This window comes from Lepidochelys kempii, chromosome 6 (assembly GCF_965140265.1).
Source record: "Lepidochelys kempii isolate rLepKem1 chromosome 6, rLepKem1.hap2, whole genome shotgun sequence".
Taxonomy (NCBI): Eukaryota; Metazoa; Chordata; order Testudines; family Cheloniidae; genus Lepidochelys; species Lepidochelys kempii.
The window spans coordinates 70595901-70617096 of record NC_133261.1 but is presented as its reverse complement, the minus strand read 5'-3'; the positions used below and the strand labels follow the sequence as shown (position 1 = coordinate 70617096).

At 40.8% G+C, this 21196-nt stretch overlaps 1 protein-coding gene across 7 annotated transcripts in view; it reads right to left on the bottom strand.

The window, feature by feature from the left end:
• Positions 1 to 765: 765 nt before the first annotated feature.
• Positions 766 to 21196, bottom strand: part of VPS39 (VPS39 subunit of HOPS complex) — a 33113-nt gene continuing 12682 nt past the window's right edge. For all 7 annotated transcript variants that reach the window (XM_073348655.1, XM_073348657.1, XM_073348656.1 and 4 more), the window contains 17 exons: positions 20490 to 20610; positions 18418 to 18538; positions 17869 to 17998; positions 16723 to 16865; positions 15722 to 15865; positions 14904 to 15045; positions 14433 to 14519; positions 12469 to 12542; positions 11647 to 11745; positions 11220 to 11337; positions 9908 to 10036; positions 9201 to 9303; positions 6631 to 6676; positions 5868 to 6017; positions 4660 to 4794; positions 4270 to 4361; positions 766 to 3005 (listed from right to left, as the gene is read on the bottom strand). In XM_073348655.1, the coding sequence (XP_073204756.1) occupies positions 2930 to 3005; positions 4270 to 4361; positions 4660 to 4794; positions 5868 to 6017; positions 6631 to 6676; positions 9201 to 9303; positions 9908 to 10036; positions 11220 to 11337; positions 11647 to 11745; positions 12469 to 12542; positions 14433 to 14519; positions 14904 to 15045; positions 15722 to 15865; positions 16723 to 16865; positions 17869 to 17998; positions 18418 to 18538; positions 20490 to 20610 (1910 nt within the window). In that variant the 3' untranslated portion in view covers positions 766 to 2929. The remainder of the gene's footprint in view (positions 3006 to 4269; positions 4362 to 4659; positions 4795 to 5867; positions 6018 to 6630; positions 6677 to 9200; positions 9304 to 9907; positions 10037 to 11219; positions 11338 to 11646; positions 11746 to 12468; positions 12543 to 14432; positions 14520 to 14903; positions 15046 to 15721; positions 15866 to 16722; positions 16866 to 17868; positions 17999 to 18417; positions 18539 to 20489; positions 20611 to 21196) is intronic.

Below are 21196 nucleotides of genomic sequence, written 5' to 3'. Positions count from 1 at the left end.
CAAAACATGGAGAGAGAGAAAAATTTCTCAGAACACATTTCTTTTACATTTGCTGACAGGACTTAGATGTATTTTTCTCTCCCAATGCCTTTACATATGTTCACCTGTAAAAACATTATGCCACAGAAATATTGTCTATTTCATGTAAAAAAAATAGCATCATACAAACAATGTTAAGGTAGAGAGGGGAAGAATAGTCTTGGAGCTAGGGCACTGGAATGGGGAAGTCCGTAGACTGGGGTCCTATCTATTTCTGGCTCTCCCAGAAATTTCTTGTGGGACCCTGAAAAATATCAGCTTTAAACCTATGTTCCCAAACTGTTTCGTAGACCTTAGCAAGAGCTAAAAACAAAGTCTTGCTCAAAGAAAATCACGTCAGGAATTAAGTTATGAATGTCTGACATTAGTAAATGCCACTTGAATGGGAGCAACTTTCAAAGCATAATTAAAAAAAACAAAGGATAGGAAATATGGAGCTTTAAAACATTAAAGTGAATAGTAGACCCTCATAGCTCTCTAGATAGTGCTCAAGTTTCAGGAACCAATACGCAAGAAGGGCCTTAGCCCAGGTTTTTAAAAACAGGATAGTGCCACCTGCATTATTTTCAGTAACATGAAATGACTTCTGAAGACTAACAGGTAAATAGGAATAATACTGGGATCTCAACCTTGTGTTACTGACCCTTAGAAGACCAAAGGAAAGAAATATGTAAATCCAGAGCAGCTCAGCTAGCTACTATCATCCACACAATAAAATGAACAGACTGGTTCACAATATTTATTATTACAATATATTGCTTTAAACAAAACTTCCATATGGTTAGTAAATCCAAACCATAGTATGAGGACAGCAGAACTGCAGCGCAAACCACACCTCTGCAAATGTATGCAAAAAAGCCGAACAAAGGCACGTAAGCGTCACCATGATAGAAGAGTAAACTACAGACCCCAACTGTGGGAGTGCAGATTTACAGGCAGCAGATAGTCTGATTTACCCATCCTCCTTACCAATACCAGAAAGGTCTCGTCTTCTGTATGCAAAAACTGTAGGGCCTTGATAGATACCCTTCTTTCACTGTCAGCTCCTAAACATCTTTCTCTTGTACCTGAACTAGTACATAAACACGATACAGAATATGTGCAAATTGAACACAAGCACGAATTAGGTTCTCTTGTTCAAACAGAAGGTTAAAAAAGTAAGTCCAACTCCCCTAACCTCTACAGAAAGGCACCACCAGCAGTATTACCCAAGACATCCAAGGTTAGTGGCAACCATGGCCTTGAAACAAAAAACAGATGGCAGAAGGAGTAGGCTATATGACCACAGTATGGTATTTGCAGAGTTTGAAGGTGAGATAGGATCAGTTATATCCTACAGAAGACCTGTTGCTAAAAGTGTTTTTAAAAAAGGGACTTAAATAAACATGTAAACAGTGGAATTCAATGACATTGTGGGCAGATGGGTTTTGGTTTTTAAAATTTATTTTCTCAACTCCTTGTTTGGGGAGTAGAATAGATTTTAAAGGAAAATGTGTATGATAATTGTGTGCCATGCTCCATATCATTTAATACTTAATTTTAGAAGTATGGCTAAACCGGGATGTTATTACCCACATTCAATTACGCTGAACCATGTGCTACTGCTGACTTTGTTCACTGCTGCTCAGATTCTTTGTACAGTAAGTGAACATGCAAGTACCCTTATATCAACTTTGCTATAGAGTAAAGTTCATGGAAAAATAAGAAAAATATTACAGACTATGAAGTATACTGCATCCAGTTTTGTGTATTTTGAATCCTCACGCCAAAGTAAAAATTTAAAAAAAAAACAAAACAAAAAACCACCAACTTGGGCAGAAGGGAGTTGATCTAATACCCTCAGAGACATCGAAATGCAGTCTATATTTTACTTTAATGCTGGAGAGAGAACTATAGACTGAAGAGCTATTTACATGCATAGGGATCTCAAATGTTCTCTAGAAGCTCAAGCAAGAGATACATTTCAGTCCCTGTCAAAAATGTTACTTTTAGGGGGTGCTCTTTTTGGTACAAGTGCAAGTGATAACTTCCCTTCTTCAGATAGTCATTGCTGCTTCTCAAAAGCATCCACTCATGTTGGAAGTGACTGTACACAGTGCAAACAGTGTGTGAGCTAATTCATATTTACATACCTCTAAAGTCAAAAAGGGAAAAATAAATGCTTACCACTGAAGCCTACTGTGTATGGCTAACTCCTGTGGAACTTCTGTATATCAGAAGATGAGTTGATAAGCACTCTAGGCATCAAAGATAAAAGTTCCTTTGTTCAACATCTAGTTATTCCCAACATTGGGAGAAAGGTGAAGTCAGACAATTGTTCAAGTATTAAGCACAAGAGCCTCATCCTCTTGCTTGCTCTCCCTCCCCTGCCCCCTCACGCACACAACTTGGCGGATAAAAGTAGATTTCAATACAATGTTAATACAGTTGCAGTGACTTTTCAAGGATTTTACCTTTTGAGGAATATTAGAGTGAGCCACAAACAAGGTCAGATCAGGAAGTTTTTACCTTAATAGAAAATATTTACTTTAAAACATGCCCTCATTGGTAAACACCACAGAAGTGTTCAGAAACTAGCCTGCAAGGTTTGGAGCACAATACTAGCTCATTGCTGCTCAATTTCCATTCTTCCTCATCTTGGTGTGTTAAGAGGTATATATAGTTGCCAGCAATTGAACAGTTAAAAGTGTCAATTTTCAAATAAGTCAGTACTGCCAAGTTGCAGGTAGAGTCAGTCCAGAGACATGCTGGGTACAAGCTATTTATAACATGTTCCTAGCAACATGCCTCAAAACTTCAGATCATCAACTTTTCCTAAACAAGTCTTCACTTCTGTATTTCATGTGAGTGTTGTGGCTAGTGCAGTCCGTCTAATATATGGCACCATGTTTCAGGTATCTGCCGTACTGACTTCTTTGGAGCAGAAGTAGTGCACAACTACTGCATTCGGGTATCGGGCAAATGCACTGTGAAGAAACAGAATAGCATACAAGATCAAATGTCAGTATAATCAATACCCAGTTTTCCCTGTTCACTATACAAGCTTGATTTTTGTTACAGACAGAAAAGTGACTACATAAGACTGCTACTTTCTTAATGAAGAGAATTCCTGACTGAGTTTCAATTCTAGCATCAGTTTTATTGGAGATGCCCCAAGCAAAGAACTCAGCTGGACTTTGCAGCATCGTGACTCAAAAATGAAGTACACAGTATATACTAACCCTACTTTCACCCAGTACTTCAAGATCATACTTAACAGGGAAAACTGGATCAATGCACACCAATAATTCAGTGCTCTAAGAGACAGCTGACTGTATTCATTAAAGCAGCAAGCAGAGAGAGATCTATTCCCCACTAGATTCTGAGTATCAGTCATGTCTTAAGAGGGGATTAATCCCACCACCAGTAACAGCAGCTAAAAGTTGTTAGGTGATATAAGATTTAGTTTGGAGCTGATGCACTGAAAGGGGTGAGGGAAGGGAACGTCAAAATCTCTGCTTCACATCAGACTGATTTCTTCCTGAAAACGCCAGGGATGAAAATGGTGAGAGGAGAATAATTATTGGAAGTTTTGACACCAAACCATTGCTGCTGCTCAGATGCACTGTGATTGGCACATAAGGTGCACGTTGATTTGGGAGCACAAGGTAGCCTTCACCACACTTAAGGCTTCAGATTTACAAAGCCTTTATATATTATATACATTATACTTTCAAAACTGAGAGACCACCTATAAAAATGTATATAAAGAAGCCATGTGCAATCCTAACGAGGGCCACTCCACATGGACCAAACTGTACTGTGTTTACAAAGAGCTTTCCGATTCCAGGATGCAAAACTACTTTTTATAGTGATCATCATCGACTCTGTACAGAGTTCTGAGCTCTGCAGTCAACATCTTAGGTGATATCAGCATATCAACTACTTGCTCCATCAATCTTGGAAGAAAAGCTCCATGAAACTTGAAATTGTTTTATTGTGTCTGTGCTGGAGGCTTGAAAAGCCAAGAGAAGTTATTTTTGCAGTTCATTTTTTTTTTTTGGTTATAGGCATCAAGAGGTTAGCCACTCTGCTAAGATTACAGTTTCCAATTCATTGTACACTTCTGAAAGTTCTCCCTCAGTTGTCTGCTCCTGGATTTACATATCCTTACTTCTCTGCAAGAATAAGCCAGACTAATTTGTTTTTGTACCACAAGCCTCTTTAGGAAGAATGCTCTGTATTACTCACCTATTTCCTATCTTCTTTTTACACACAGTGCACACTTTTTCCTCTGTGATGATACACTTCACCTGCTGATGCAAAATTCTCTCCTCCTGAACCTGTAGGAGAATGGAAACATGGTAAGCAGTGCAATGCTACACCTCAGCCATCTTTCTAGTCTGAACAAACAGAAGAATAGTATTTTTAATTACCTTTAGTTTCCCACTATCCTGAAATGCAAGAGTTATGATTCGCTGATTAGTGCGCATTTAGTAATCTTGGCTATGCTACAATACCATCTAGAGGACAAGTTTCCTGTACTGGTAATGAAGAGCTCAAATTTTTACAGTCTTTCCATTTAACAGAACTTTTGAAAATCCACTCTGATAAACGAGGATAAAAGAGGTGGATACAAACCCTCAGGAATTCTGCATGAAGAAGATTTTTTAGTACTTGGTTGAATCGCTTCTTCTGGGCATTTTCTTCAAGGACTTTTTCTAGGAAGATTCGAATCTCACTAATTTGAGTATTTGCTGGGAGCAGGTTTATAGCCTAGAAGCGACAAGGACAAGTTGTAAGAAAGACGAAGGGGTATGGAAGGAAAACAAAAAGCAATGGGATTGAGACATTCATTTTCGTCCGGTTTCAGAGCGGTAGCCATGTTAGTCTGTGTCAGCAAAAAGAACGAGGAGTACTTGTGGCACCTTAGAGACTAACAAATTTATCTGAGCATAAGCTTTCGTGGGCTAAAACCCACTTCATCGGATGCATGCAGTGGAAAATACAGAAGGAAGATAGATAGATATACACATATATACACAGGGAGAGGGAGAACATGAAAAAATGAGTATTGCCATACCCACTATAACGAGAGTGATCAGTTAAGGTGAGCTATTATCAGCAGAAGAAAAAAACCTTTTGTAGTGATAATCAGGATGGCCCATTTCCAACAGTTGACAAGAAGGTGTGAACAACAGTAGGGGGAAAAAATAAGCATGGGGAAATAGTTTTACTTTGTGTAATGACCCTTCCACTCCCAGTCTTTATTCAAGCCTAATTTAATGGTGTCCAGTTTGCAAATTAATTCCAATTCGACTGTTTCTCATTGGAGTCTGTTTTTGAAGTTTTTTTGTTGAAGAATTGCCACTTTGAAGCCTGTAATTGAGTGACCAGGGAGACTGAAGTGTTTTCTGACTGGTTTTTGAATGTTTTGTTACTGTTACTCACACCTTCTTGTGCACGGTTGGAAATGGGCCATCCTCATTATCACTATAAAAGGTTTTTTTTCCTCCTGCTGATAATAGCTCACCTTAACTGATCACTCTCGTTATAGTGGGTATGGCAATACTCATTTTTTCATGTTCTCCCTCTCCCTGTGTATGTATGTGTATATCCATCTTCCTTCTGTATTTTCCACTGCATGCATCCGATGAAGTGGGTTTTAGCCCATGAAAGCTTATGCTTAAATAAATGTGTTAGTCTCTAAGCTGCCACAAGTACTCCTCGTTCATTTTTGTCCAGATACTTTTAGGATCTGCTCCCAGAGCCTACCCTTAACTCCAGTGTTTTTCACTGTAATTCAAGATATAGCAACTATCCATATCCATAAGGTAAGGATTCCTTACCTTAGTAGTATCTAATTTGCTGTGGTGCAATTCTAAAACCTGCAGGGCAGCCTGGAGATTGGCTTGAGGCTCCAACAGCTCCATCTTGATTGGCCCCAGGCAATGTACACTAGGTGGGGATAGATACATCCGGAGTAGAGACAGATACACCTGTTTCACACAAACACAATAAAGACTGAAGCATAACAAAAACAGACACCACTGAACTCTAACCGCTACAGGGCTAACTCTGCAATACACCATGGCACTGACAAGTAGGGATTTTGATATAGACTTAAAATCTATTAGCCTTAAGCAGCTTGTCTCCTGAACAAGTTTGTGCATTGATTAATTTTCAAGCCTTCAGCAAGGAACAAATTTTAGATATTAAAATTTGCACCTCCTTTCTCTACAGCACTGCTACATGTATTCAGACTCATCTGTTGTCTTAAGTAGCAAGTTTTACTACTTTTTATTCTGGTTAGCAGCAACAATACAGCCCAGAGGGACACAGCTGGATTCTATTCCTACTTGTAAAACAGAACTGTTGGCCAACGAAAAAGTTCAGTCATTTCCTACAACCCAGCAACATTCCAAACAGGAGAGAAGTTGTAAAAAATGTACGACAAGTTCCTCAATAGTAGAAGATGATACAGAGGACCCTGCCCCCTGAGAAGTTCTGAGCAACCATAGGTCTCCTTTAAATTTGCTATATATGGAGACAATAGTTTAATTCATGCATCACTCACATGAGCAACAAGAATATGGACATAAAGCTACTCACATCTTTGTTGCCATCTTTGCTTCTGTCATAGTGTTTATGGCAGTACCTACAACAGACGTGAAATGAATGAAATGTGAGATTGTCTTTGTCATAAATATAAAGGGAAGGGTAAACCCCTTTAAAATCCCTCCTGGCCAGAAGAAAAATCCTCTCACCTGTAAAGGTTTAAGAAGCTAAAGGTGACCTCGCTAGCACCTGACCAAAATGACCAATGAGGAGACAAGATACTTTCAAAAGCTGGGAGGAGGGAGAAAAACAAAGGGTCTGTGTGTCTGTTGGTATGCTGCTTTTGCCGGGGATAGAACAGGAATGGAGTCTTAGAACTTTTAGTAAGTAATCTAGCTAGGTATGCGTTAGATTATGATTTCTTTAAATGGCTGAGAAAAGAATTGTGCTGAATAGAATGACTATTTCTGTCTGTGTGTCTTTTTTGTAACTTAAGGTTTGCCTAGAGGGATTCTCTATGTTTTGAATCTAAATTACCCTGTAAGGTATCTACCATCCTGATTTTACAGTGGTGATTCCTTTACTTCTATTTCTATTAAAAGTCTTCTTGTAAGAAAACTGAATGCTTTTTCATTGTTCTCAGATCCAAGGGTTTGGGTCTGTGGTCACCTATGCAAATCGGTGAGGATTTTTACCAAACCTTTCCCAGGAAGTGGGGTGCAAGGGTTGGGTAGATTTTGGAGGGAAAGACATGTCCAAACTATGTTTCCCAGTAAACCCAGTTAGAGTTTGGTGGTGGCAGTGGATATTCCAAGGACAAAGGATAAAATTAATTTGTACCTTGGGGAAGTTTTAACCTAAGCTGGTAAAAGTAAGCTAAGGAGGTTTTCATGCAGGTCCCCACATCTGTACCCTAGAGTTCAGAGTGGAGGAGGAACCTTGACAGTCTTGTAAATCAATAAATCCACACAAGCAATAAGTATTAAGTTTGGACAGCCTCAGCAATACAGAATATGTACTAAAAGTAGAGCAGAGCATTTACAAGGGACACTTTTCATTCTCAACTATGTGATACTGGTGAAAAGGGGAGTTTTTAAATGGTATTTTTAAAAATACCTGTCTCAATCCAAGATATTTAAATTTGAAATAGCATTGAGTTCTGGGGTGTAAACAAAAACAAACAAAAAAATCTGAGAAACTTATCTTAGGTTGACTATCAATGCAGCCAAAGAAATAAATGGATAAATCCTGGGGTAACAGGCCAATGAATAGTAACAGACTTTAAAATATAAGAAAGAGGTGCCCGATCAGCACACAGCAGGGTGAATGCCTCCCAATAGGCGTTACCTGAAGAGGTATGCACAAAGTTAGGGTTTAACAGCCCCCATGTCTAGCTACAAAGAAACCCTTGGAAGCACACCTGCCAATATCTAGGTGCTGGTTAGTTGTACTTTCACCCAAATGCTTTGAATTTGTTAAAAAATACAGGGAGGAATCAGCCATAGACTCCACCTAGTAGGAGCAGCTGCAGAAGCAGACAAAGCAGGGACTACTGCACGGGGGTGAGGGAGACGGTAAAATGTGGCCCTAGCTGGGCCATCCCTTCCATAGCACCATCTGGACTCAAATGGGGACCTCCTCGTCATCAGGAGACCCCAGGGAAAAACTGCAGAGGAACTGCAAGGAACTCCAGCCCACAGGAGCAACTGCAAAAGCAGCCAAGGCAGGGACCTTCAGTCATTCAGAGACCTTTCCACAGTTTTGACTGAAATTTCTCTGCCATGTGCTGATTGCCTCCCACTTCCCAGTCTCAGTTTCACTTCTTACCCTCTCGTCCCCTGCCATGTTCCCCTCACCACCTTCCCTTTTCTTTTTATGCAACTTATCCGCCCCTCCCGACTAACCCCTCTCCTGCCTGCTGCCAAAAAAACAGAACTATTATAGCAGTGCTTCCTCTGCTTGTGTTGTACACTTTCCCCTAGCCTCTGTCTTGTCTATTTAGATTGTAAGATCAGAGCAAGGACTGTTCGCTGTTCTGTCTTTGTGAAGTGCTAGCACAATGGGGCCTAACTCTCATTTGTTTCTTAGGCTCCATCATAACAAACATGTTGTTTAACTACCACCAACTTCTAATGGAAAAGAATCTCCTTGCTAACACAGTTCCTTCTAATTAAGGAAGAATATTGCAGTAGAAGATTAATATGTAATAATAGGGCACAAGCTAAGAGACAACAGGAAATGCTTATATTACAGGGTGAAAAACTAAAAAAGCCAGTCAGTGACTGCTCTGCTATTTAAGACTAATTGGAGCCCAAGTAAAGAAACAGGCTTGAGGCACTGACAAATGCAACAGCATGGGAAGGCCAAGCCCCAAGAAATGTGGAGATGCTAGCTGTGATCAGAAGAGTTATTCATGCATCATGCACACAGGGAGAATCCCAACCAACAAGCGTGGCAGGTATGAGAGATCAAAAAGTCTACAATACCTATCATGTTCTAAGTGCACATATAACATTTAACAACCCCACCCCACCCACCGAGACATGAAGCATCAATGGTTGGAGAGAAGCTATTTTAAAAAACAACCTTGAAAAAAAATGGACATGGAGGGAGAAGAGGCTTACATTTCAGCCATTTTGGTATCCTTCAGAATGTGGACATAAATAATGAGGGCTTGTTCATGCTTCCCCATACGACCCAACAGCAAGGCACGTTCTTCTAGGAGACCTAGAGGGGATCATCATAAAAGTAATAATCAGTGCCTGCCACAGAAAAGGGAAAATTCAAGCTCCACTACAACAGACCAAGGAACTGGAAGAGATGGGAACAGGAGTGAAAAGCAGGAGAAAAGTATAAATTGCGGCATGAACAGAAGATCAGACATGACTAACACGATGACCCATCGGTGGCGTCTAACCACATCAAAACACTATCACTTTACTGGATCCTGAACTATTTTTGCCAGTGCCCCCACCACCTTTTTTTACTGAACATGCTTGGGATGCACGTAGGATGCTTCAAGGGCCATTGTTGGTCTGCAGCAACTGAAGTTCATCTACAGGTTACAGTATAAATTTAAAAGAGAAGTCAGTCAGCAGCTCATCTTATCCCACCACAGACCCAGAGGGGAATTTCACTGTACCAGTCACAAAGCCCAAACAGCCAGCACTGGTGTATACAACGATTGGCAACAACTGACCTAATAGTTCTTTTCCATTTCTAGTTACTATAATTTTATAAACAGGAAGGAGAGCACAGAAAGATGTTGCTGTGCAACATGAAACTAAATAGGTCTCAAACTGAAGGAAGCTAGAGCATGACTAGCACTCACCATCAAAGGGGAAATCACTGATGAGCCTACTAGGTTCATAGCAGCTAGAAATCTCAAGAAAACAGAGCAGCTTTCTCCGATACTCCCCCAGCTCCCCTTCCTCCTCTCCAGCAGGCACTGGAATTTTATCTGTGAGGGGGAGAAAGCTGTCAGAGTTAGTATCATGTGGGTTCTCCCACAGTAACAAAGGGAACAGGGAGACGGAACATTTTTACCAAACTATTTTGCAAGAAGTCAAATGTTGTTTACAATACCCCATGCACTGCGGACCATGTGCAATAAAAGATGCATGAATAACTCTTAAGGAGTTGAAGACGATGGTCTCCTTTTTTAGGCTCCTTGATAATGAAGCAGATAAGACTAACTCTAGATAAGACTAGTAATGAAATTGAAAACCTCTCTTTCCCAAACCACAGAATTCAGGAAGCCTAGTCTCAACTCCACATAACCATGACAAAAAAAAGTTTCTTGTTGCTACCCTAGAATTTCCTTTAACACATGAAACTATAAGCTCTATATAAGTTCACCACTATTGTACTCCCTTCATCCTACATTAGAAGCATGCTGTGCTCTTTTCTCTAGTAAGTGCACTAGCAAAGAGAACCTACAATTTAAATAATTGATGACATGGATAATGGAGTGGACAATTTATTTATAAAATCTGTGGATAACGCCAACATGGGAGGGGTTGCAAGCATTTTGGAGGACAGGACTGGAATTCAAAAGGACCTGGATAAATTGTAGAATTGGTCCCACACTTTAAGAATGATGTGGATAAATGAGAGAGAGCCCAGAGGAGAGCAACAAAAATGATAAAAGGCTTAGAAAACCTGACCTGTGAGGAAAGCTTAAAAACCTGGGCGTGTTGAGTCTTGAGAAAAGCAGACAGAGCCTGAAAACAGTCATCAGGTATGTTAAGGTCTGTTATAAAAAGAAGATGATGATAACTGTTCCCCATGTCCACTGAAGGCAGGACAAGAAGTAACAGGCTTAATTAGGAATGCTTTTAGCTGTAAGAATAGTTAAGCACTGAAACAGGGTTTCAAAAAAAAAAAAAAAAAAAAAAAAAAGGCTGTGGAATCCCTGTCTTTGCAGGTTTTTAAAAACAGGTAGACAAACACCTGTCCGGAATGATCTAGGTATACATGATCCTGCCTCAGCAAAGAGGATGGACCAGAGGACGGGTTGAGGTCCATTTCACACCTACATTTCCAAGAGACTTCTAAGACAACATCTAGCCAGTGTGCTCTGCAATCTCCCCTTCCTGTATCACTGCCTGTTGCAAGGCAAGGCAGATCATGGTTAGAAGTACCTGCAGGGAAGGAGCAGAGATATTCCTTCATTAATCCTTGCACCTTCTCACAGTACAGCTGGATCAGACAATTGTGGAATTCTGAACCTGTCTCCTCCCAAACATGGATGATGTGTTCCTGTGAATAAACACACAGTTCAAGAGCTCATCAAAGAGAAAAAAAAAAGCTTCTTCTTCCTTCAGAAAGTGAGTCCATGCAGTCTAGCAACAGTTCCACACTTCTCTCCACTGACCACCACTTAGGAATGCCAAAAATGGCTCCCCAGTCTGACTCGCTTCCACCTCCTAACAACTGTATATTTTGTTTATTTCACCTCATGCTGAACTTAGTATTCTTTACAAAATTTCAGATTCTAACACTCAAGAGCAGAGGCTTAATACATACATATGTTAAATTAGCAGCACTGTTTTCAATGTAAGTTCTTACCAGGTAAGGGATAGCCAGGCTTTTAAAGCTTTCTATCAAGAAGTTGAGTACTTTGTCTCGAGGCAGGGATTCTACTTCAGGAAGGTCTTCTGTAAATATCTGCCAAACAAAATTTCTATTCAGGGACTGATTTTTACATGTGAGTGTAGTCTCGTTTTTCTGAAGCATAGGAGTCAGAGGTATTGCAACACACAAGCCCTCAAATCAAATGTGGGAGCTGTCTGACGAATGAAAGCAGCAGATTCACCCACTTGGCGCTGCCTTGTATCTGGAATGAGCAGCAATGTTCTCCATTGCTACCCTATTATCACATACATTACCTACTAAAAAGTGCACTTAAACTTGTGTTCTACCACCAGAAGCTGCAGCAGAGAAGGAATGAAAAACGAAGAGAGCAAGTTTTAGCTGGTATTTCAATATACCATATGAAACTGTGTGCAACCACAATACACATCATCAATAGTAACATTACACAGGGCCCTTACTGCTGGTTACAGCAAAAGCCCCGTGTACAGGGGGGAACTGCGTGGATGAGAAGCTTTAGTTGTCGTGAAATTATTCCCACATGCTCATCTTCAAGTAGAAGGCTATATAAGGAAACACGTAGGCATGCTCTACCTCCTTCCATTACCAGACAGGTAAGGTTCTTTAATTTCTGCACTGAATGTAAGTGAAAAACTAAACATTGCACTGGAGTTCAATAGTAATAACGGGACTCTGATCTCTGAGGACAAGGCTTCTGAGGACAAGGACAAACAACTGCTGCTATACTAATGGCATCAATAGCCAGATGAAAGATACATCTAATGTAGCAACTCTTACCTTCAATCCATCATCAGGAAAGTCTCTGAGCACCCATGTGGAATATAGGAACACCAAGTGCAAGTTTTCTGTGCCTGGAACAAGAACCAAAGTAATAAACACTCACCACAATCTGAATTACTGGTTCCTGCACATGCAGTGATTTGCATAGTGAAGTATTTTCACAACTTGAGGTGCTAGAAGTTTGATTTAAGAAAAAAAATAAAGCTTAAATTAGAGAGAGCAAATTCTGTACTAAGGCCCCATTCAGCTAGCTCCCACTTGCAAATCAAGTCAGCCAAATACTTTGGTGGGAATAGCTCAGTGGTTTGAGCATTGGCCTGCTAAACCCAGGGTTGTGATTTCAATCCTTGAGGGGGCCATTTTGGGATCTGGGGCAAAAATTGGGGATTGGTCCTGCTTTGAGCAGGGGGTTGGACTAGATGACCTCCTGAGGTCCCTTCCAACTCTGATATTCTATGATTCTATATGGTACCATTAGACTTAAACAATCACAAGAAAAACAAGATCCAATGGCTGGAAACTGAAACAACAAAATTTAGATCAATAAGATGCTCTTAAAAAAACCAGAGTAATTAACTATTGGAACAACTTGCCATGGGTTGTGGTGGATTCTTCATCACTGGAAATTTTTAAATCAAGATTGGGTATTTTTCTAAAAAAAATATTCTCTACTTTAAACAGGAATTATTTCATGGAAGTCCTAAGGCCTGTGCTATATCAGACTAGATGGTCATAACGCTTCTGACCTTATAATTTCAGAGATGCCAACCTTGCTCTGAGTCTTAGGAATGTTTATGAAAAAAGTTAGGGAGAAACAGGGAAGTTGCTTGGACCTGTGCCAACTGCCAAAGTTGGGAAGCCAAATGAAGACGGGAGTCTGGAGTAGCGCTTAAAAACGTCTAATCGATATTAGAAGCACTTCTGTGCATATCAGAGTAATAACAGTGTTTCAAGATGAAGTGACATTTAATAACAATAAACATCAATAGCCATGACCAGGTCAGACCATGATTTTGGGGATATCCTCACTCATTTTTAATCACCCACACCAATCATTCTGGTTAACAGTGGTGGCTGGTGAACTTTGGGGCAAGTCACTGCAGCATAGCAAACAAACAAACAAAACCACACACCAATCATGCCCGCTTCCTCGCATGGCAATATCCCCTCCATCAGGGGAGCAACCAGAATTAGAAACCTCTCCCCCAACCTCCATCTATGGTCAAGAGCTGCCCCCACCGGTTGTCTCCTTCCATCAGAACAGGCAGAAGGGGAATACTGGCCCTAAGAAAGCTGCCCTCTTACACCACCCTTCATTACCTTGGCCAGCCCAGGCCTGGACCTCCTTCCCAGGATGATCCTCCTGTCATGTACCCTCTCTTCCTCTTCCCTCTTCTGCCCCTCTGACTTCTCTCCCACAACTGTGCAGTAAGGGTCAGCCAGAAAACAAGCCATTGTCAGGGGATTTGCGGAGCTGATTCATTGCCCAAGCCTCATGTTGCATATTGCACTCTAACTGCCCTATGTGAAATCCCCTGGTGCATTCTAGAGCACATTGCCATAACAGCACCCTAACCCATTCAAAATCACCACTGTTTGCTTTCTATGAGGCCCTCACTGCACCACAGCGGCACTGGAGCAGAAAGCCCCTTGCAGCCATGGCATTACTTGCAGTGTTCGTCTGAACCAAGCGGTGGTGGGTGACTGACGCACACACATTCTTTCTATGTTATACATATAAAAATGTGTGTGCTTACAAAATAGATAGATTTAAGACAGAATTAGTGATTTTGTAACATGTACAAATTGGGAGGATTACAGAAAATATGGATGGTTGGCATCTCTGCAATTCATGAAAATTCACAAAAAAAAAAGTTAAGTGGCATGCCAAGTCTAGGTAATGAGGGTTAGAGGCGTCCCTTTAAAAGGGAGATTCCCACTTACCCCTGATCTGCACTCACCCAAATGCTGTAGATACTGCACTGTCCTTTCATGACCCTTCAGAGGAGAGTTGGCTTTCTTTGATTGATCCACTAGTACCTGCAGAGCTTTTAGTAGAAGAAAGAGGTCAATTCCATGGGGATTATACTTAAATTTAGAAAGCAGATTCCTGCATTCACTGAGAACTCATGCTCCTGGGAGAGCAGGATGACAAAGCATGCTCCTCCCACTGCAGCAGAACAGGAAAAATTATTTTTACATGTCAACTTTTTGCTACACAAGAAGCTCTTGGCAAGGACATACCCCAGGCAAACAACAGGGATAAATACTTAAGTCAAATAATTATTTAATCAAGAGACTGCTACAATGGGAGGCCATTCTGAAATACTGTTAGTTTAAGAATGAACAAACAGACTCTTGTCAGCAAGGGATGGGTTACGATGTATAGCAGAGGTGTGCACTCCATTCACCCCTCTTCCTTCCTCACTTACCTTTTTCATGCAGCCCTTTCTTCTCATACAGTATTATCAGCTCACTGTACTTGTGTGCCTTCTTCAGTACATGCTCACTCTCTTCTATGTGGCAGTGATTATTCTCCAGTCGTAGCAACGGTGCTACCAGAGCTACATTTGTCTGTAAGCAAGGGAAGGGCATTCAGAGGTTTCAGATTCATGAACTGTGCACTCAGGCTCAGTGTCCAACACTATAATCAAGAACACAGGAAGGGGAGGAGATCCAGAAAAGAGAAAATATCCATTAGGGCACAAGAAGTGGGATTTTAACATTTGAAAGGGAATCCTCTACTCTTGTCAATTTTACATGCAGTTTAACTTTGGTGTTCAGTGAGCAAGCAGATAGCCAATGGCCCATATACCAGCACTTCTTTACTCACTATGGTGGAGGCCAGCTGTTGAGAAACATTAACTTCAGGAGTAATGGTCTCCGACAACTCTCTCCATCTACTTAAGCACAGCAATGAGAGAGAAGCATGCTTACAAATATGTAGGTATTTCTCTATACTTCAAAACAGAGCATTTCTCTTTGAGGAAAAGCAACCTTGCAAATCCAAGGAAGTAAACAGATATGCTTGCCAAGTTCAGTGAAGTTGTCTGTTGCTAATGAAGAAATAAGATGAGATGAAATTAAGTTCCACAACGCACTTTAGTCCATGAAGGACAGATGTTCACTTGAATAACCTCAAATGAAACTATTCCTTATCCTGTCTTCCAATTTTCCACACCCCAAACTCCCAATGGAGTTTACTTTTTATAGATTTTTATAGGCTCGCTGGGTTAGGCAGGGAACTCACATGTAGGTAACACTTGAGCAAGGTGGTGTCAATGATTTGGAGCAACTTCTTTTTGGATTTGATGGTGGGTGTTCCTTCCATGAGGGGTGAGGTGCTGGACTGGTGGTCGGAGTCATTTAACTTCTTTACCAGCTGACTTCTTTTCTGCAGACAACAGAATGAGATTTTAAAAGTATGTATTTTATTCCACCATCCCACAAATACCGTTCCAAAGGAAAACATAGGCCAACCTAAACCCTCTTAATTATAATCCATTACACACACCCATCAACTATCCCTCTGCAAATGTCTCAATTTAGATATAAGATGTATTCATCCATAACTCTGGGTGCATTTAGCTCTAGGGCCTCAACTAATTTCACCTTCCATGATATCACACCATGATAGGAGTACTCCCCAATGTATACTAATTTTACACCCCAATTTGACAAGCCTACTATTAATCTACATTAACCACGTTTTATGAAAATTTAAGATTTGACATTTGTTTAAGAAAAAAGCACAAATGTCCAACTCCTTTTGGTGGTGTCTTTCACTATCTATCCCTAATAGGCCAACATGTCACAAACTAGGGAGAATAAATCTATAAATAGAAAAAGTAATATTTAGTTACTACTTTTAATTATTTAAGTCTAGGAAAGTAAACTATCAAAGTTTGTCAGTATTGTAAGTACCTTATAGAAGCCAGCCAAATTCTCAGCTGATACAGCTCCATTGATTCCACACTAGCTCAAGTTCTGGTCTTTTATCTTTATCTTGGCCCTATTAATCACTATGTAGTTAGGCTTTTTAGCTATCAAGGGAGAGAACAGTATAGTAGTCCATGGGAACCAGTGAGAGGGAAAGCATAGCTAACCAGACACATTTGGGGTATGCTCCAAATCCAGCACTGTATTCTTCTGACATCTCCCTGCTATGCAGTGCCCCCTTACTGAAGTCACCAGGTCAGGGCTGGGCATCAGAAGCCAAATTCCCTAGAGGTACATATTAACAGCATTTACCTGAGTTAGATAGTCTATGAGTGCTAAGTGTGCTTTCTCCAGCTCAGCCCCAGAGAGCACCGGCAGAGGATTAGGATACTGCAACTGTTTCCTGTAATCAGTGGGCAGTAAGTCAGGATACAGACCCATCACATGAGTGGGATCTAAGCAAAAAACAACCAGTATTTGTAAGTTTCATACCATCTTGTTTTTCAAAATACCAGTATTATATAGCTTTCTGGTAATTAGTGCAGTTTATCATAGACAAGCCCCCAGCACTTAGTAGTTTCATCTTCCTGGTGCTTTACAAATAATTGTCTCTACACTATTAAATTGCTAATCAAGTATCCCCATTTTACACATGAGGAAATGGAAGCAGAAGTTAAGTGAGGCAAGGGGGAGACAAAGCTGGAGCAGAATTTTTAAGTTCATGCCTTCCCCGACCCACAATATTCATTCTGTTGCTAGAGCTTAGTGCAGAGTCCCAGCACTAATAATGAGGTTCAATGGCAGGACTGTGAATTAATACTGCTGGTTGCAAAAGGCTTCTAAGAACATAACACCATTGTAATAAATCCAATGAGCTTCAGAACAGATTACATGGACAGACCTGACCAGCAGTTCCCATTACTAATGAACATCAGTTTCATGCAGTTTACAAACTCTAAAGTTCACTACTTAGATTAAAATCCTAGCTCCTGATCTGTTCCTCAGGTCCCAGGAGTAAAGTTTTCAAAAAGTCCTAATTCCCAAAAGTGACTTAGGTGCCTAAGACTCACTGAAAGTCATGCCTGAAGCTGAAAGTTGACTATTCAGGGAACTTCTGACATTCACTCACTTCCTTCTTATTCCATTCCATGAAATGTTCATCAAGCAGAAAAACAAGTAGCGGCTCACTGACTTTTAGCAGTGGCTGGTGCTCATAAAACTCAGAGTGAAGGAACTTTGTACAGGTGCCCCTTCTACTTCTATTCCAACTTGTGACACTTTTTGTAGAGTAGTGGGGAGGGTTTCAGGGTCTAACCAACAAACTAATCTTTGGGCTGCACAAGATGACACTACTTGTTCTCAGACTAAATCAAGTTCAGCACCAGCATCAATTTCTGGTGAGATTTACTGTAGTCTCCCCTCACTCACATTCTTCAACCCCAGGCTATACCAAGTTACCTGTACCGAGCTTGGCAAAAACCTGCATGGATTCATCGAAGCGCTTCTGGCAGAAGAGGTTAAAGGCATAGAGGTTCTTAATGTGATGAATCTGTTGTTGCTTTTCACTATCTGAATCATCTTTCATTTCCTACACAAATACAAACCCAGGAATAATAATAAGAATTCTTGTGCTTAAATATAAAGAGAACAGAGAAGAAAAACTGACAGTGTTGAGCTTGAAATCCATTGAAAAGAATGGGAAAACCCAGGATTGAACAGGTGACCAAAAGCGCCTAAACTTCTAAAACCAGACAGTTTGTCAAGGATGGGCAGCACTGGATAGCAGAGTAGAGCCAGGAGACAGGAAGTTATTAAATGGCTAAGGGGTTAGTCAAGAGAAACTAGAGAGTGTGTGTGAAGTGGACATCAAGGAGGTTAAGACCTCAGGGCTTTCAACAGTGCTTAGTGGCAGCAGTTACCAAACAGACTACAGAGACTGGCCCATGATTCTATACCCAGCAATACAAATAGTGTATTCCACCCACACCACTAAAGATGACAACTTACCGCCAACTGCAGAGCCAATTCAAACTGCTTGTCTTGGAGAAGCTGCTGGATCTGGGTTGCTATGGAGACTGGAAGGAGACGCCAAACAAAATGATTGCTGGCCACATACACAATATTCGTACTACAATTGGAAGAGAAAAGGCCAGTTACCAAGATATAATAGTGAGGCAGGAACTCTAGCCCACATCTTGTGAGAAGAGTCTATCCTGGTTAACACATGTATGGCTTAACCAGATATACTAAAGTGGTGAGGTTACTCAAGTTCTCCTTTCCCTGCTCAACATAGCGGTGAAGGCAAAACAGAAAGCGATTAAACCACCACTGTGAATTCCTGAGGACACTTGGGGTATGTCTACACTGCAATTAGATACCTGCGGCTGGATTGCAGGAAAGAACTTCAGAAAGGAATTAAAAGGAAGAGAAGCATAGCGAGGGAAGAGAACCTTATCTTGAGGTGCATATCAAAGGCTTGCTAATATATATTTGGGGGTACAAAGGGACACAGGCACCCTTCAGTGAGGAAGTAAAAGGACCGCGCTTTTGCTTCATGCAAAAGGAGTCTCAACTATGCTTAGCTGAAAACACCGAAGAGAACTTTGAGTGAGAAATTTCTTTGGACAAGAGAGTAATTTTTTAGTTAAGATTAGTTTCTTGAAAGTATGTTACAATTTTGTTTTATACGTAACCATTTGTTTCCAATATTCTTACTCATTATTACTTAAATTTCTAGTCATTGATAATACTGTATATATTCATATTTACAATGAAAGCAAGTTTAAGTGTACTAGTGTTAAGCAATGTGCTCATCTTGAGTTAAATCTTAGAAGCTGGTGTTTGGGAATAGCAGGGCCGGTGAGTCTGAGTATTCAATGGATAGAGGCTGGACGCTGCAGGGAAGATGCCGAGTATTTGCAAGTTGTGGTGTGCCTGTTGCTACCCCTACAGAGAAAGTGAGGTCTACAGAGGCCTAGCAGGCCGTGCTTATGCTCTCAGAGGCTGGTGGTGGTTTCAGGGAGCTGATCACAGAATACACAGACAAGACTACTTCTCAGTAAGGGCAGGCAGCAGTGAGGTGCCCCACAATCCTGGGTACCCTCGTGAAGAGTCACAGTATTCCATTTCCACAAGAAGCTTGTCATGAAGGCACTACTGCAGCCACCCCAACAATCAAAACTTGAAACAGGAATCAAAGGTTCTACTAGAGAGCAAGGGAACCCCCCACTATGCCCTTAAAAGCCATGAGAGATCAGTTTATACATATTTACCGTCATCAAGGTCAAGTGATGCTGCCCTGAATAACATCTACTTTTCATATTCAGAGCGACTTAAACACCCAATCAATCCTCAACACCCACGTGAGGTAGGTAAGTATTACCTTTTACTTTAAAGAGGGAGAAACTGAGAAAGAATGTTTAAGTGGCTTAGTCAAGGTCAGAGGGAGTTGGAACAGAATTAAGGATTTTCTAGCTCCCTGTGTTGTGCTCAGAACATGAGCCTCCCCAGTCCCTGCCCCACAATCAGACACATTTTGTTAATCTTAAGCCTTTTTTTTTTTTAAAATCCCAGGGAAAGTTTTGTGCAAACTTGTCAGTGCTTCTAGCTGCCTTCTACAAAAAAAAAAAAAAAAACACACCCACACAGAAAAAAGGGCAGTTATACCCCCAAATCACCAGGTTAGTTTAAATCAAAACAGGTTACATAACTAAGCAATCAGGATACAAGTATCCTGTCTATACTAGCCACTGCAGAATGAGGAGGGCTGTGAGAGGTACAGAGGAATTTAGTTCCAAGAAAGCAGCAGAACACAAGAGAACAGTGTCCCTTATCCAGTAACCTTAAGGTCAACACAGCATAGTGTAGCAACAAGAGGGGCAGATTATTAAGGTTCTGGCTATGAGCTGTTTACAACTTCTGACTCCACAGGTCAGAGAAGAAACAACATGATGATGGAACTCATGGTGCTAGTTAACCATAGTTATATTTCAGATTGTATGGAAGGGCACAATACACAGAAACTGTCGAAGAAGAAAGACTAGGTATAGGGAGAGATGAAAAAGGAAGTGCTCTTGTACCCTCCAGAGGTGATGAAGCGTGGTCTTTGCAGCTCAATACTCTGCACCAGCAGCCGGGGTTCAAAAGTGCGAATCTCCACATACCTTGGTAGCACCGCAATGATGTATGGAGGCTGATGTTCTGTTTGGGAGATGGAACAAGCATGCATCAGACAGATTTCTCCAGTATACCCTGGAAAGGGCCATGACTCACACCATAACTTCCCTCCAGAAATGTTCAGTATGTTACGCCCTTCTCACCCATCCCCCAAATCCATCAATGAGCTTAATGCTAGAAATTAACAGCAATTCACTGATTACTATCATTTTTTCCCCCTCAGTTTTCCTTGCCACTTCTCTCTCACCACACGCAAATTCTGCAGTACTCAACTTCTCACAAAAGCCAAAATCAGGTTTTAAATTACAAAAACAAGTGGCACATATGTAGTGTCTTTTATTTGCAGATCTCAAATCACTTTATAAAGATGGAGTTATCCCCACCATACTGAAAAAGAAACTGAGGGCACAGAAGTTGAGAGCAAGGAAGTAGAGAGAAATATAACCCATGCCTCTCTGCTTGAATCACTAGGTCATGCTAGCTAGCACTCAGATGATTGTAATAAAATCAGTGTGACACAATCAAAGACTCATACATTAAGCTAGTGAACTTAAATCTGCTCCACTCATAAGAAACAAAAAGCTGACAAATCCTGGTTGGATTACAGCAA